An 18303-nucleotide genomic window follows, 5' to 3' on the forward strand; every position below is an offset into this window, starting at 1 on the left:
GTGGATAATAGTAATATTTGCAATTTATAAAACCATAGCTACTACATACGAAAAATCTGTGGTGTTCTAGGTGCTATGCTAGACACAGGCAAACATGTAATTCTTTTTTTTTTTTTTTTTTTTTTTTTTTGAGACGGAGTCTCGCTCTGTCGCCCAGGCTGGAGTGCAGTGGCGCAATCTCTGCTCACTGCAAGCTCCGCCTCCCGGGTTCATGCCATTCTCCTGCCTCAGCCTCTCCCAGTAGCTAGGACTACAGGCGCCCGCCACCACGCCCGGCTAATTTTTTGTATTTTTGGTAGAGACGGGGTTTCACCGTGGTCTCGATCTCCTGACCTCTTGATCCGCCTGCCTCAGCCTCGCAAAGTGCTGGGATTACAAGCGTGAGCCACCGCGCCTGGCCAACAAACATATAATTCTTACAACGGCCCTATAAAGTGGTATTATTTCCCCCGCCCCCGCCAGGGAAGGTACATGAGATTCAGAGAGGCACATTGCACAATGTCAATAAGTGCTCAAGCTGATACAGAGTCAAGTCTCTGTGACTATAGTGCCCGAGTACAAGACCTTTGTCTTGTTTATTGCTGTGTGCCTGGTGCCTAGAACAGGGTTTGGGATATACTAAGCTGTCAACAGATATCCTTTGAATGAATAAACTATACCTAGAAGCTCTTAAACGGCCAGGCAAAAGGAATTTTTCTGTTCTAGTAATAGAGGATTATACAGAGAAATGAGCCTGACAAAATGTAATGGTATTAGAAAGCCAAATGGAGGCCGGGCATGGTTGCTTATGCTTGTAATCCCAGCACTTTGGAAGACCAAGGCGGGTGGATTGCTTGAGCCCACGCGCTAAAGACCAGCCTGGGCAACATGGCAAAACCCTGTTTCTACAGAAAATACAAATTAGGTGGGCATGGTGGTGCATGCCTGTGGTCCCAGCTACTTGGGAGGTTGAGGCAGGAGGATTGCTTGTGTCTCGGAGGTGGACGTTACAGTGAGCCAAGATTGCACCACTACACTCGAGCCCGGGCAACAAAGTGAGACCCTGTCTCAAAAAAAAAAAAAAAAAGAACCACGTAGAGGTAATTCCACCAAAATCTAGGTCACAATAACAGATAACCTAATTGAGGTCTTCTTTTTTTTTGGTGTAACTAATTTGCTCTGAATACATTTGCCAGACCTCTTTTCCACTTGACTTTGATATTCAGTGAACAAAGAAAAAGAAAAAGCCACGTGATACTGAGTCTACTAGTGAGAAAAATCTAGGTGGAAATCCAACATCTTTAATATCAGGTAACTGGAATATAAATTTCTTAATTGGAACTTTTGGATCTTGGGAGCTTCCTGCCCTGTGGAGATAATATTGCTTCATTGTGGCAAATGCATGTACTTTACCCCATTGGTAACAACTTCATTGTATTAGTCCTAGGACAACAAAGAGTAAATTCCAACTGGAAGAGGGATTAATATTTAGACACTCTGTAGGTGTCTTTCTCGTTCGTAAGATTAATTGCCACAGAAACCCAATAGTGACTCTGGTCTCTCATTCTGTTCATAGTTATCATCCATGTCTCAAATATTCTTGGTTGTTAAGAGCCCAGATTAGTCATGGGTTGAGTACTACCTAGCTGTGTAATCATGATCATTATAGCATGTGTCATTAAAGGAAATGGTAACTGCTGAGAACATAGTCTTCAGGAAGGAGATGAAGGAAATATGCTTTACATTTAATGCTACTGTGTATCATGATCTGCTCCTGCAACATCATTTCATACCCAGACTCCCTTTATTTCATCCTTTCCAGAAATTATCTTGTTCTTAAACATCTATTAAAAGGCGACTCAGTTTTTATATGAGAGAGTGATTTACCATAGATCTGACTAATGGTCATTATGGAACCAGCCTGTGTATTTGAAGGTATTTTATTTTCTTAATAACTTGATGACTCCATTGAAAGTCTGTTATATAGTCTGGCATAATTCTTTGGTTGAATGAAATGGAGCTGAGCGTATTTTTCCATTATTTTATGAATTATGTTAGTTTGACTTCAACAAATGGCAAGGCAGTTTCCCAAATCATTGGACCATTCCCAAAATTTCTGAACTCAGCTCACTGCCGTTTATTTATTTTGTTTATTTATTTTATTCGTTTTTTTTTTTTTTTTTTTTTGAGAAAGGGTCTCGCTGTCACCCTGGCTGTAGCGCAGTGGGGTGAACATGGCTCACTGCAGCCTCAACCTCAAGTGATCCTCCTGTCTTAGCCTCCTGTGTAGCTGGGACCAGAGGCACACACCACTAAGTCTGGTTAATTTTTACTTTTTTTTTTTTTGTAGATACAAGGATCTTATTATATTGCCCAGCCTGGTCTTGAACTCCTGGGCTCTAGTGATCCTCCCCGCTTTGCCTGCCAAAGTGCTGGGATTATGGGTGTGAGCTACCGTGGCTGGCCCCTGCCATTTCTTGAATGATAGGGCTTCTGGCCCATGGTTATCCCAGTTTATAGCTTGTTAGCTCCATGAAAGCAGGTAATATATTTGGTTAACCTGTGTCTAATACTGTACATGATACATATTAGAAGCTTAATATTGATTAGATGAATGACTAGAAAAAAGGTTTTGCTTGATTAGCATTCAGTAAGAACCAGTACCATCTGCTGAGGATCTTGAGGAACCTTTCCTCTGGAGAGCTTTTGTGATTTATCAGAATCATTCATTCATTCATTCATTATCTATTTATCTGTCTAATCTGTCTGTCTGCTTCAGCAGTCCTGTAAAACATTTTGTGGTGGTGAGGTATTGGAGAGACTGGATGTGAGAACCCTCTGGCATATCCAGATTCTTACCTTTAAGTGCTGTCTGTTCTTTAGCTTTTAGTATGAATGTGTTCTTTGGACCACCAGTGGTAACAGACTCAGAGAGAAGCAACTTGTTAAAAGTTATCTAGCTGAACAGTGGCAGAGCTAAGATATGACATCATATCTAGTTCAGCCAGTTTCTGGGAGAAAACCCTCCTAAACTACATCGCACAATCTCCCTTACACTTTTGCTGTTTGCTTTAGAGAATCTACAGCCTTCTGTCCTCCAAAAGGTTACGTGGCATGTCCAGCATTTTTCACTTATTTGGCATCATTAAGAAACACTGATTTCTCATTCCTGCTGGATTATTATCAACTTTAAAATGAATCCACAGATGTAGTAGGAAAATAGCTTGCCCAGGAATTCCTTCTTAAATCTTTGATTTTAAGACCTGAATTTTCTGTGTTTTCAAATTATTTTAATTTCTCACTCTTGGACAGTATTTTAGGACTTTGATGTTTTTGTTTTAATCACCCAGAGGAAGTCGTAGAAATCTTACTCAGAAGAGTCTCTAGGAAATATTAATTCTTATTTTAAGAAAAGGGTTATTTGTTTTTTTTACTCAACGGTACTAACTTTGTATCAGCATTAAATTATACCTTACATTATTGAAGTCTGACGTTCCACCTCACTTTTCAAATAATACTTTTTCTATATTCATTCAGTTCATTCAATATTTATGTTTCTAAGATTTCAAGTTATTTGTGCAGTGTTGACAGTTTTTACATTCATATGTTTGTTTCAATTTAAAGTTTAAACGGAGGATGGCCTGTGCTATGAACCAGCCTGGAACCCTTCTATTTCCATTCTTTGTGGTCTCAGATGACGAACAGAACCTCAAGCCCTTACTGAGTTTTCACAGAATTGGCATTTCCAGAGTGTTTTCCATGTACCAGAAACACTGGTCAGTGTTTATATACATATCTTTGACTCTGAAAACAGCCTGGCAGGAAGGTATTGATATTTGTATTTTATGAATGAAGAGTCTGAGACAAAGAGGGGAAGTGACTTATACAAGATTCTGTAGTAAATAAGGGGCAGAGCCAGGATTCCAGCCCCTGTTCACTTGACCCTAAGACTCATGTTTCTTGCACCAAGCAGGCATAAGATAGGCTGAGAATGGCATCCGAATTTAAGAACCTCACATGCATGTTTATCATGTCCAATTTATTTGATGGTAGATTTGGGGGTTAAGACGTGGTCATCATAGATGTCCTTTGGCTTTCTAAATTTTTTTTAAAACCACAGAAGCTTGTAGGTAGTACCATTTGTTGCACTCGGTCTTGACCATAAACCAAGTTCACAGTAATTGAAGGCTATAATGCACTGGGTGTTTTGCCAATTCATTACTATTGTTACTATTATACAATCTAGATTGTTTAAAATGTTTCTTGGAAAAAAGACCTAATTCATCATTTCTTTAAGGATTTCCATTTAGAGTTTTTCTGTATGCTTTTGTCATCTCAGGGAAGAATAAGGCTTCTTACCATTGTATTTCTAATATAGCTTTTTAAGTTTTCCTGAACAGACATCGGCTTCCCAGTATTTGGAGATCATTGCTTTGTACTCAGATAAAAATTTGCTTCTTGTTTATAGACCTTTGTTGTCTTATCTAAACTCTAACCCAACATCCCTAAGTATAAGTCTGAACACACGAGAACATGCTGAATATGTAAGCCAAATATGACATGAGATTTTTTTGACAAAGCAGGCTGCATGGTACAGCATGGTCACACATCGGCTGGGAAAAGCAATCTCCTGTCCAAATGTTTCATTTTATTCCAATTGAATTGCTGACATGGCCAGCATTAATATTTTAGGATACTTGTTTATGAGCCTTGTGTTTTGAATAGTATCTATCTGATAGTCTACAAGGAGTCACATTGTGAATATTTAAGGGGAAAAATGTAATAATAATAGCTACTCTTTTTTGGAATCTCTACCTTGTGCCTGGCACCTTACTAGGTACTTTACATACTTCATTGTGAGCCTTTCTATAAATCCTGCAGGGTGTCTATTTCTCCATTTGCATGTAAGGATACTAAGTTTCAGAGGGGTAAATTAATTTGCCCAATATCATCTAGCTAGTAAAGTTGATACTCATAAACCTACTCAAGACCAAGTGACTTCTAGGTCCTGGTTCTTTGTTATACATATTGTCCATTGCTGTGATACCATGAAACTATTGAATTAATTGTCTCATATGTTTAGGAAGAAGTTTTTGACACTAAATTAGTACCATTCTGGAGCATTTCACGTACTCTGGCCATGACTACCTGTCTTCCAGTACTATCTAATATTCTTTGTAACTTCTTCATTGCAACCAAGGGGAAAAAAAATGGACCTGGACCTCTTTTCTTATTCCTGGTTTCAAATGCTTTTTTTTTTTTTTTTAAAGGTATTTCTCAAGTATTATGGCACTAGCTATCTTGTCATATTTGTCATTGTATTTTTTACTTACATTTTTTCATGTCCAGCTGGATGTGTAGTTGAAGATGGGTATGCTGGATATAAGCGTAGCCTAGATCAGCACTGTCCAGTAGAACTTTCTGCAGTGATAGAAATGTCTTATATCTGGGCTATCCCATATGATAGTCACATGAGGCTATTGAGTGCTTGAAATGTGGTGTGTATAACTAAAGAACTGAGTTTTCTATTTTATTTAATTTTGATTAATTTAAATCAAAATAGCCACATAGAGCTAGTGGCTACTGTATTGGACAACGCACTTTGGGATAGTAACTGATGTTTGTGTTTGGTGAGTAGTGATAGTATTTGAGGAAACCCAATTTGTTGGTAGCTTAAAGGTTGCTATTATGTTTACCAGCACCATTAAATCTAGCATGTGTTCACCTTCACACTGTATTATCATGGGACCAAATAGATTAGAATAATGGATGTTTCCAAAGCCTTTTTTGACCATTCATGGTCTCATTTGATAAATCTTTCAGATATGGTATCATTTTGGACTTGTGTTTACTAATGGATCACAGAAGAAGGGCAGAAGAGCAAAACCATTTATAGCTTCCTTGTGCAGGGTCTCCTCCTCCTGTTGAAATGGACACCAGTCTGGCCTGTTGGTGCTCAGGTTGCAGCATGAGGGCCTGGACAAGAATCCATGTACTGTTTCCCCCTGCTCGTTTGTTGAGATTGGAGAAGTATCTCTCCCTCCTTCACTTAGAATATCCATTAATTTTATTTTTTAGGTCTTAAGGAAGTAGAGGCAATTTCTGATTTAGCCAGGGAGCTACACTAATTTGATAATAAAGTGTAGTTTTTTTTTCTAATATTCCAGAATAAATCCCTGGGGCTTTGATTTTAATTCTTTGTTTTGGAAAATACAACCCAGAACTCAGAAGTTTTCTGTATAATGCTAGCCTCTAAATTGGTATATATATTCTAAAGAAACTTTTGATGGAATTAAATAATAGATTTTATGTGATATTTTGGAGAGAAATTAATGTCCCTGGAGTTTTGATGTATTTAATTTTTTTCTTGTCTTTTGGAATTTTAAAAAGATACTAATTTTATTACATGTTACTTGTGTTACTAAGCATATTTTTTTCCTGACATTTTATTTATAAAATGCTCTCCTTTCCACCAGAGTGTACAGCTAATCAACTCTGGATGCTTTTGATATTTCTTAACTGTGCCAAGGGCACTGAATGAAGTTCCCTGTAGTGAGAAAAGCGAGCACATGGGACTCGTGACTTTATGTACTCCAACAATAGAGCTTTTATGACATTGGAGGTGGTTAAAAAAGCTGGAAGTAGCTCTTAAACATGGCATCTCTGTGTTGCCTTTTTTTTTTTTTTTTTTTTGTATTCTCAGAACTGCCAGGAGTGCATCGAGCCTGTAATTTCCTGTTCTCTGAATCCCCCATCTTTCTGCAGCTCCAAGCTTTGTGTCCCACAGCCTGTGACTCTGTGCTAACAAATCGCTATTGTCCAGTGGGGCGAATGGTGGCTGGAACTAAAGAATTGCTGTCTGGTTTCTATTCAAATCCAGGTAGCGAGATATATGAATGGACTTTTCGAATCGTCATGCGAATAACGTCTGCTCGGCATGAAGGCTCAGAGCCACGCTAGGAAGGATTAACTCCTAGGCTGACCACTAACATCCTTTGTGGTACGAGGGAGAAACATTCCCAAGTATCATTTTATTCACACTTAATTTTCTATTTCATACCCCCAAAGTAGGACAGCTATTTAATTATTTGGCTGCTTTTCTCTTAATTTTTAGTGTTTCTGTTGATAATGTGTAAGTTTGGGAAAATGCTAAATAGTTTTTCACTTAGAACACTGTTATTTTCTCTTTAAAGTTTTCTACCTTACATTTATTATAGCATAGTTATCTTTATAGCATAGATGCAGAAAGTAAGAGAGAGCTTGTTTTTTCAAGAAAACAACCCTTTAAAATACTTTCCAACCCATGAAGGGAAAAATCCTCCTTTTTTCCCCCAAGTACATTCTACTTATTACTTTGCATTTTTCTCCCAAAGTCCAGATTTATGCAAAGAAAATAGAAACAAGTTCAAATGCAATGCATTAACCAAATAAAACAAGTCTCCTTCAAATTAGGAACCACCCTAAGCATTTGTAAAGTGTAGCAGAATCAGGATTCTTTTAAAAATTAGATTTGGAACCTGAACTATATAATTCATAATTCTCATTTTTCTGTGGAAAATTATTTTATCTTTCTCCTGTATACCTGAAAAAATGTCCACAGGCTTAAAGGGTCATGCTTTTACATTCCTTCCATATCACAGGTACTATGAAGTAAGGAGACTTTTAGGTTTCTTTTTGTCTTAAACTCAGACAGCTTTGTAAGCAGTAGTGTGTAGATTACAAGAGTTAGACAAAAGCAGGCGCGACTGAGAAGAGTTGATGGGGGAGAAGCTTGGGGCACTTCCTGTCACTCAACACATTCCAGATCACTAAAAAATTTCCACACCCTCTGCATTCCCCCTTGCCCACTCCAGTTCCAGGTATTTTGTGATTCCATATGTTGTGGTATTTACCATACTTCTCTCCCTCACTAGGCTCTGGCAAGACTGCTTCAGAGGGCATGCATTCCTTTAGATTGCACAAAGCGGAGCTGGGAAAATGGCTGGCAGTTTCAGAATCTAGTCACGATCGCACGCATGAGCACCTCACACATCCATGTCCCTACCCGCCCCCTCCGCTCCCGCCCCTGCAGCTGGCTGACCTGTCTCACCCACTGCTGGCCTATCGAACGGCCAGGACTGTCTGGTTTTGGCTCGTGCCTTTGTCCATGTCTGGCGTAGTTCCTCTCTGTCTATGCTTGCCTCTACCCCCACCGCCCCAGGCGGCACAAGTGTTTGGCCACACAAAACTAGAGATAGAAAAGGTGGTAAAAACTTCAAACTTTTCTAGATTCTCCAACAGTTTATTTCTTGTGAATTTCTTCCTTCTTTAAATACTCCATTTTAAGAAAACAAAAAAATTAATTATCTAAAGGCAAAGAATGGAAAGCAACCTTTGTGTTCCTTATAATAACTGACTTCATAACTCTCTCCAGCTGCGTTATGGGATGTGTATAAAAAGCTTCTGTTCTGAGAACAAAGGAGCACGTGCAGAAATGAGACGAAAAAATCCACTGACAGTATTCCACTACACAAATTACTTTAAAGATTTTAGTCAAGCCCCTCAACAGATTCAATTTTAAAATGGTTTTTAGTTTAAAAAAAAAAAATTGAAAGTGCTTACCCAGTAAAAGAACCGAAGTAGTCCTGAACTGTTACGTAAGACTTTTTACAGTTGGATCTTTGTCAAAAGGGGATGGGGGTGATGGGAGAAAGAGCAACGACAATCAAAAAAGTTCGAGCTGCTGTGGCTAGAGGACAACTTCTGTGTTTCCAGATAGGATTCTTGCTGTAGAAATGGAACTTCCAGCCAGCACAACATCCTGTCCCAGTAGAGAAATGAGTTTGTCAGTTAAAACAAAAAAAAAATTAGATACTGGAACCCAGGCTAGACGAGGTATTGAACCGCGCCAGATTTCCTTGCAGCCCTGTCTGCTCAGCTCGCATTGAACTATATATGACCCAGATGATGGACAGAAGCACATTTAGTCATGTGCACACTGGAAGAAAGCGGATTTGCTGGTCCCTGGCAGTGCAGGGGTTTGTCTTCTGATTGGGCTGTGCCCTGATCGGTGAAATGTGAAGCCCTCACCATTCAGAGGCCGTAATTCAGGACTGGCAGTTTGAGTGTCTGGCTGCCTCTAGTCACTGAGAGAGACTTTGAAGGTGTTGCTTTTGTTTGGTGGCATTACCCACCCAGAGGTTGCTTACACCTCTCTACTTGTGTCAGGAGAAATACTAGTCTTTCTGAAATACAAATAGGCAGCCGACTTTGCCTGAATCCTAAATCACCCTATTGTTGATAAACTTGGCTCTAACTGAAACCAATTATTTGATTTGAAAATTTATTGTGATCCTAACCAAGCTTCATATCCAGACCACCCCTTTTATAGGTTTGATAAGGTAAAAATAAAAGTGGCATATTTGACTTTGAAGCCTCTATATGATATAAATTGCTCTTAATGAAAATTGGATAGATGGACAGCAGAGAAGTGAGGTTTTAGATTCTGGAGTGTTTGGACATATGAGGAAGAAGCTTTATCTCTTTTTATCCCCCTTGTGAGGCTGTCACTCTTGTCCCAGTCCTAGTCACATTAGGGGTTGCTGGGGGGAAGCTATGAAAGCATGGACCCTACTGAGCTGTGACATAGCCTTTAATCATGCAAGACAGCCACGGTCTGCTCTTTTCAGTCTGTCTGAACTAGGGTCCTTGGAGTTTATTTTCCATCTTTCTGAGCCACTGGGAAACCAGGTCATTATACAGGACTGTCATTTGTGACATTTTTGTTTAGTACATGCAGTTGCTTTGTTTATTTAATGCAAGTTGACACTTCTTTAAAGTTTCAAAACAGTAAAGTTGTTTTGTGAGACCTTGGCTCTGATATATGAAATCTACTCTACGTGGACCAATCATTTTTTCCATGGTCTTTCTTGTCTCTTTAGAAATTAGCTTATAGAGTCCTAAATTGATACTTAAACATACCAATAGTTCTGTTTATTTCCTGCCTTTCTCACACTTGTTGAAATAATTCCATCTGTCTCTTTTGCTGTAAATTTTGGATTTGGATGTTTGTGTACTTGGAATTTTTTAGATGTTGACTACATTATGCAGCACCTTCCATATGAGGACTACCCCAGAATTATTCTCTTGTCTTAACCCGAGAAAAGCTGATTTGATGCACTATTAGATATAAGAATGTTCGAAAGAAGAGGAGATGAGCACTCTCTTGCTTTTTGTAAGCCACAAGACAATCTTTTTTTTTTCTTTTAAGTTGTGGTAAAGTATATGTAACATAAAATTGACTGTTGTAATAATTTTTAAGTGTATAGTTCTGTGGTGTCAAGTGCATTCACGTTGTTTTGCAGTCTTTACCGCCATCCATCCACCACAGAACTCTTCTCCTCTTGCAAAACTGAAATTCTGTACCTACCTGTTAAACACTAACTTGCCATTCTTCCCTCCCCCAGGCCGTGGGTACAACCATCATTCTACTTTCTCTTTGATTTTTTTTTTTTTTTGAGACGGAGTTTTACTCTTGTTGCCCAAGCTGGGATGCAATGGCACCATCTTGGCTCACTGCAACCTCTGCCTCCTGGGTTCAAGCAATTCTCCTTCCTCAGCCTCCTGAGTAGCTGGGACTACAGGTGCCCACCATGCCTGGCTAATTTTTGTATTTTTAGTAGAGACGAGGTTTCACCATATTGGCCAGGCTGGTCTCGAACTCTTGACCTCAAGTGATCCACCCACCTTGGCCTCCCAAAATCCTAGAATTACAGGCATGAGCCCACTGTGCCTAGCCTCTGTCTGTCTGATTTTTGACTACTCTAGATACCTCATATAAGTGGAATAATACAAGATGTGTTCCCTTTTGACAGGCTTATTTCACTTAGCATGGTGTCCTCAAGGTTCATGCATGTTGTCGCATGTCAGAATTTCCTTACGTTTTAAGGCTGAATAATATACCATTCTACTTAGTCCCTTTAGTGTTGCTGTAAAGAAATACCTGAGGCTGGGTAATTTATAAAGAAACGAGGTTTATTTGGCTCACGGTTCTGCAAGCTGTACAAGAAGCATGGCACCAGGCTCTGGTGAGGGCCTCAAGCTGCCTCCACTCATGGCACAAGGTGAAAGGGAGCTGGTGTGTGCAGAGATCACATGGTAGGAGAGGAGGAGGCAAGAGAGAGAAGAAGGAGGTGCCAGACTACTCTAAAACAATCAGCTTTTGCAGGGGCTAATAGAGCCAGCACTCACTGACTACTGCAAGAACGGCACCAAGACATTCATGAGGGATCTGCCTTCATGACCCAGACACCTCCCACCAGGCCCCATCTCCAACATAAGGGATTAGATTTCAGCATGAGACTGGATGAGGGGGGAGCAAACAAATTACATCCAAACTGTAGCAACCACATTTTGTTTATCCATTCATCTGTCAATGGACACTTAAGTAGCTTCCACTTTTTTGCTATCAAGACAGTTTTTCTTGACTATTCTTAAAATCATGTGAGGGCTTCTTTACAGAGCTGTTCTGACCCATCTCAGAAGCTCTTTTCACTTTATAAGTTGTAAGGGTTTTGATGGGCCTTTTAACTCTAGAGACTTAACTAGCCCTTAATATCAGGTTTGCTAGAGAGGGGAAGATTCTTTCCAGCCTTCCTGGATGACACCTAATACATACTATATTCCTAGTAATTCTGTTATACTTATCATTTATGGGTTCATCTTTCCTGTTACACTGTGAGCCCTTCCTGGGCTGGGACCATGGCCAATTTCTCTTGAGTTGTGCCTTGTGCCTCTGTATAGGCACAGGGCCTATTATGAAGTAGATATCAATAAATATTAGTTGGAAAAAATGTGAATTAGTAAATAATAATTTGTATTGGGTTTTTATGTGCCAGATGTTTTGAATACATTTAGCTAATTTAATCTTCAAAACAGTCCTTTCAGATACATATTGTTATCTTCATTTAATAGATGAGGGAACTTGTCAAAGGCCTCAGAGATGTAAAATGTATAATTGGGATTTGAACCCTTGTTCAAATCCCTTGTTCTCTCTTGACTCAAGAGCCATTATGTTAGAGGCAGACTTCATAGTGAGTTGATGGTCAGTGGGTTTGGAAACATGAAATTTAGCTCAGGCATCGGCTCCAAATTAATTACTCTTTCATTAGGCATTAGGAACTATACCCTTCTGATATGGCTCATGAATGGATGCTCAGAGGAAAGCTTGGCTCGCTAGTTACTTGGACCTTTTATAGGGACTTTAGCTGAACAACTAATTGCTGAACTCAGTTGAAAAAGGCTCTTCTGTGGGTAAATCCTCTTTCACATGTTATTTTGAAAGTGCAGTTAAATTCTAACACTTATGATGTAGCCCTGGAATGGATGCATCAGTTATTCTGTTTGGCAAATGTGTGTGTGTGTGTGTGTGTGTACAAAAAAAATGTATGTATAAAAGCAACCAGTATCTAGGTATCAGGAACAAAACAAAGGTTTTTATGGAGCTTACATTCTAATGGGGAGACAGAAAAATGAATTCTCAAAGTACTATGAAGTGAAACATGAAGCTACACTGTGAAGAAAATAAGGTAGTGTGGTGATGGAGAATGACTGACTGGTGGGGTGTGGTGGATTGGGAGACATCTTGAATGAGGAAGTATCGGGCTATGCCTCTCTGAGGAACTGAAGTATGCAAGCTGAGAGCCAAGTCATGACATGAAGAACCTTGGCCTACAAAGAGCGAGAAGAATGATCTGGGTAGTGGCAACAAGAAATGGAAGAGCTCTCATGTGGGATTGAGCTTAGTGTGCTTGAGGAGCCGAAAGGGTAGTATGGCTAAAATGGAGTGAATGCAAGTAGGGTTGATGTTGGAGAGGTGGGATGGGGCCCTATCACATAGGACCTTGTAAGCTATAGTAAGAAATTTGGATTTTTTCCAAGTGTATTTTTTCCCAAATTTGTTTTTTTTCCCTCCAAATAGTAGGACATTGGAAAGTTTTAAGCAGAATGGTAATTTGTTCTGCAGGCCGAAGAAGTCCTTCTGTGCAGTTCTTGTCTATGTTTAGTCCTCTGAGGCCCCCTTGACACTATCTTTAACTGGGGTTCCTCCCAAGCTGAGAATCTTGCCAAGGTTTTCACATGTCAGTGGCCACCTTTGAGTGTCCTGGAAGAATCATATTTCTTTTATAACCATTTTGGGGCTAACATTTGTTTCATTGCCCTTTCCACAACAGAGAGGGTTTGTTCAACGAGAGCTTCTTCCAGCATTTTCATACATCACTGTTGCCTGGGTAGGGTTTTGCAGCCTGATTCTGTGTATTAATTTAGGATAAAATTCAGTTATTAATTAGACCTGATCTTTCTTCGTCAATAATTTAGAAGGATATGTCCTTGGCACATAATGTTGGCTGACTGTTTGGTTAATAATATGTTCTTAAAGACATACTTCTGGAAATCTGAAATTGACAAGTGAAGAGGAACTTTCTTACTATTCATAAATAAGTGTGTATTCAGCTATTCTGACTCTAGTAGGGTTAATTGCTAACATTTGGCCTACATTATTTTATTTTTTCAATTTCTCAAAAACTCTGAAAAGTACAGGCCAGGGGCCGTGGCTCATGCCTGTAATCTCTGTGCTTTGGGAGGCCATGGTGGAAGGATTGCTTGAGGCCAGGAGTTTGAGACCAGCCTTAGCAACATAGTAAGACCCCCATCTCTACAAAAAATAAATTTGCCTGGCTTGATGATACATGCCTGTAGTTCTAGTTACTTGAGCGGGTGAGGAGAGAGGGTCACTTGAGTGCAGGAGTTCAAGGCTGCAGTGAGCTATGATGATGCCACCATACTCCAGCATGGTGACAGAGACTCTATCTCTTAAAAAACAACAAAACAAACCTCTGACAAATACAGAAAATAACAGCATACACCTGATAGTCCCATTTTATAGGCAAGTGACATCTAGTATTTTCATAGTAAAATATCATGTAGTGTCATCTGATACTTTCTTCTTTTTACTTAAAAAAAAAAAAAGTTACTTGCAAACTACTCAGTTGATTTCACAGCCTACTGAAGGGACAGCCTGAACTTTGGAAAGCACAAAAGGTGAAAAAACTGAGGCTCTGGTGGTTAAATGACTTGTCCAGTATCACATAGCAAGGAAGAGGCAGAGCTGAGACTTGAACCAGAGCTTGATTCGAAACTTCTTGCTCGTACTATGTTATATAGATTCTCTATTAATGAAACTGAAGGAAAAAAAAGCACAAATAACCTTTAATAATGTTTATATAAAATGTAAATTTCCCAAAGCAGAGGCTGTAGGAAGGGGCAGAAATATTCTTCCTCTGATCATTGCCTCAGCATTTTTCAGAGTTGTTGGCCATTTGGAGTTGTTGGTTCCTCTCTGGGGCAGAATACAACTGATGCTACTCATTAGTTATGCTGGGAATGGACAGATTCCCAGAGCACTTACATCTCATTACTCACCTAGCCTTGAGCTAATCTTGGCTTTTTAAAGTAATAGCTGGGTGTGAGACCTAGCTTCTGTGTGAGTGTGTGGCCTCTCAAAAGTGTGCTGTTGCAATGTGACTTGGAGTTCATGCTCAGATATGGGAAGGGCTGTATCTAGAGTCTGGGTCCAGCCCTGGCATTTCTGACCTGCTGATGGTACTGAGTTAATTTTTTTGGAAAGAAGGAATGATGTCCCTTTTTCTTCTTGGAGGATAAGGCTGTATCAAAGGGAAAGGAAGGAAATTAATTCCCGTTGTTGTCTACTATGAGCCATGCAATGTACTAGGCACATTTGACATTGGTTTTTAAATTAATTCTCATAACAGTGTTGTCAGGGGAACAGTATTATCCTCATTTTGCAGAGAAGTAATATGGAGGCTCAGAGAGAGGAAATGATTGATGAGCAGTCACACAGCCAGGTAGTAATGAGATTAGGAGAGAAACTTCATTATACCTTAATTTTAAAAGTCATACCCTTCTCCTTAGAGCTGGGTTGTAGCCCCAAGCTGATAAGACAGTTGAGGAGGGGACATTCCTAGGCCTTGGAAATAATAGGTTATATCAGAGGAAGCCCATGAAAATCCAACAGTGTGGAAATAGAGCTGCTTCTTTACTCTTGTGCATTGAGGGATTTGCCTGGAATACCTACCTCCACCACTTTAAATCAATCCAGAATTAGGGATTGAGGCTAGTTTTTTAGTCTTCATGCAGTCGCTTTTCAACATAAAACAGGAGTTTAGTCTTCTGCTGGTTTCCTTTTTTAACTAGCTCAGATTTGTTTGTTTTTTTCCTTTATTCTGCCATTACTTGGACATCGTTTTCTTCTCCTTTGGACTTAAATTAGATTGGCTGTCAAGCTTCTGGGCCTCTTTGTTTCTTGGGAGAGGCAGAAATGGTCAGGTGCCAATGTCTGCTTAGGAAGAGGATCAAATTGTGTGGGTAGGATTGGGGTGGAGGCACAGATCTTAAACTATTACTCTATGGCTGCCAGGAAAATGCATATTTTCTTTGCAAAAGAGACTAGTCCAGTGTTAATGCTTTGATTGTATAATTAAAGCCATGGATTTTGGATAATTTCTTTAGATATGTAATGAGGCCTATTTTAGTGTAAACCATATACATAGTAGAACTTCGTATTTTTACTTTGTATTTTTGTCCCCAGTTTTATCATCTGGGCAAAGATGGCAAAGTAGATTGGGCAAGAAGAAAGGGAGAAGGGAACCACTGTGGGGCCAACCCCTATGGTAGGTACTTTGTAAAATTGTTGCTTTGAATTCTTACGGCATCCTTATTAAGTTGGTATTGTCATTTCCTCTTCCATAAGTATTTGGAAATTGAGATGTGACATGGTTAACTAACTTCTCCAAGATTCATAAGACAAAGCCAGTAATCAAACTCAATTTTGGCTGAGATAAAAGATTAGTAAGACAGAGCCAGTGGCTGGGCGCAGTGGCTCATTCCTGTAATTCCAGCAATTCCAGCACTTTGGGAGGCCAAGGTGGACGGATCACTTGAGCCCAGCAGTTTGAGACCAGCCTGGGCAACATGGCAAAACCCCATCTCTACAAAAAAATACAAAAATTAACCAGGCATAGTGGCACACACTTGTAGTCCCAGCTACTTGGGAGGCTGAGGCAGGAGGATCGCTTGTGCCTGGGAAGCTGGAGGTTGCAGTGAGCTGAGATGGAACTATTGCACTCCAGTGTGGGCAGCAGAGTGAGACTCTGTTTCAAAAAGAAAAACAAAAAGAGCTAGTAACCCAATTCAGATTGTTGTTTGCTTGTTTTTTGGTCTCCAAAGTCCTTTCTTTTTATTACCTATTTATAGTCTTTACTAAAACATTGCCAGTGCCTTTTGGGGGCATTACCAGGGTTTGGAGAGTGGTGGTGGTGATTATGCCCCTTAGGACAGACTTTTTTCTAAAGTGACAGACTATTCCTGAATATTTCAAGTTTAGAAAGAGATGGTAGAGAATTGGTATAATTTCTTCCTTAAGTGTTTACTAGAATTCACCAGTGAGCCCATCTGGGCCTACTGCTTTCTGTTTTGGAAAGTTATTTGTTGTTGTTGTTACTTTAATTGATATATAATTGTATATATTTATAGGGTACATGTGATACTTTGATACATGCATACAATGTGTAATGATCAAATTGGGGTAATAGGGAAGTCACCTACAACATTTATCAGCTATTTGTCTTGGAACATTCCAAATACTCTCTCCTATCCATTTTGAAATATGCGGTAAATTGTTGTGAACCACAGTTGCCCTACTGTGCTATCAAATGCTAGAACTTACTCCTTCTCTCTAACTGTATTTTTGTACCTATTAACCAACCTCTCTTCATCCCCCACCGTCCCTCTACCCTTCCCAGCCTCTGGTGATCACCATTCTATTCATTACTTCCATGAGATCAGTTGTTTTTTTTTTAAGCTCCCACGTATGAGTGGGAACATGTGATATTTGTCTTTCGGTTCCCAGCTTATTCACTTAACAGTTCCATCCATGTTGCTGCAAATGATGGGATTTTATTCTTTTTTGTGGCTGAATAATACTCTGTTGTGTACTTACGCACATTTTATTTATCTGCTCATTTGATGATGGACCCTTAGGTTGATTTCATGTCTCATATCTTGGCTGTTGTGAATAGTGGTGCAATAAACATGAGAGTGCAGATACCTCTTTGATATACGGATTTCCTTTCTTTTGGAAATATAGCCAGCAGTAGGATTGCTGGATCATATGGTAGTTCTGTTTTTAGTTATTTGAGGAACTTCCATACTGTTTTCCATAATGGGTGAACTAATTTACATTCCCATCAACAGTGTAGAAGTGTTCCCCTTTCTCTGCATCCTCACCAGCACCAGTCTTTTTTATAATAGCCATTTTAATGGGTGAGATAATATCTTGTAGTTTTGATTTTCATTCCTTCAATGATTAATGATGTTGAGTATTTAAAAAAATATATCTGTTAGTCATTTGTGTGTCTGCTTTTGAGAAATGTCTCTTGATCTTTTTTTCCCATTTTAAAATTGGATTATTTGGAGCTTTTTGCTGTTGAGTTCCTTGTATATTTAGTTACTAATCTCTTGTCAGTGGGATAATTTGCAAATATTTTCTCCCATTCTTTAGGTTGTCTCTTTATTTTGTCGGTTGTTTTCTTTGCTATGCAGAAGCTTTTTAGCTTGATATAACCCCATTTGTCATTTTCTGCTTTTGTCGCCTATGCTTTTGAGGTCTAACTCAAAGAATCTTTGCCAGACCCGTGTCCTGAAGCATTTCCCCAATGTTTTCTTGTAGTAGTAGTGTAGTCTCAGGTCTTACATGTAAGTCTTCAACCCATTTTGATTTGATTTTTTTATGTAGTCAGAGAACAGGATCTGGTTTCTTTCTTCTGCATATGGACATCTCGCTTTCCCAGTGCCATTTATTGGAGTGACTGTCCTTTTGCAAATGAATGTTCTTGGTGCCTTTGTTGAAAATGATTTGACTGTAAATGTGTGCATTTATTCTGGGTTCTCTATTCTGTTCCATTGGTCTATGTGTCTTTTTTTTTTTTTTTTTATGCCAGTACCACACTTTCTTACTATAGCTTTGTAGTATATTTTGAAGTCAGGTAGTGTGATACCTCCACCTGTGTTCTTTTAGTTCAGGATTGCTTTGGCTATTTGGGGTCTTTTGAGGTTTCATATGAATTTTAGGATTTTTCTATTTCTGCGAAGAATGTCATTGGTATTTTGATAGGAATTGCATTTTATCTGTAGATTTCTTTGGATAGTGTGGATATTTTAAGAATATTCTTTCACTTTATGAACATGGGATGTCTTTCCTTTTTTGTG

The 18303-nt window shown here is 39.2% G+C and overlaps 1 protein-coding gene across 12 annotated transcripts in view; it reads left to right on the forward strand.

Moving 5' to 3' along the window:
- NR6A1 (nuclear receptor subfamily 6 group A member 1) overlaps positions 1 to 18303 on the forward strand; it is a 258389-nt gene that overhangs the window by 103118 nt on the left and 136968 nt on the right. For 3 of the 12 annotated variants that reach the window (XM_055271132.2, XM_055271133.2, XM_055271134.2), the window contains exon 3: positions 15626 to 15707. The exons of the other annotated variants lie outside the window; for them this stretch is intronic. In XM_055271132.2, coding sequence (XP_055127107.1) covers positions 15626 to 15707 — 82 coding nt within the window. The remainder of the gene's footprint in view (positions 1 to 15625; positions 15708 to 18303) is intronic. 12 annotated transcript variants of the gene reach the window in all.

The sequence above is a fragment of the Symphalangus syndactylus genome, chromosome 3 (assembly GCF_028878055.3).
Source record: "Symphalangus syndactylus isolate Jambi chromosome 3, NHGRI_mSymSyn1-v2.1_pri, whole genome shotgun sequence".
Classification (NCBI taxonomy): domain Eukaryota; kingdom Metazoa; phylum Chordata; class Mammalia; order Primates; family Hylobatidae; genus Symphalangus; species Symphalangus syndactylus.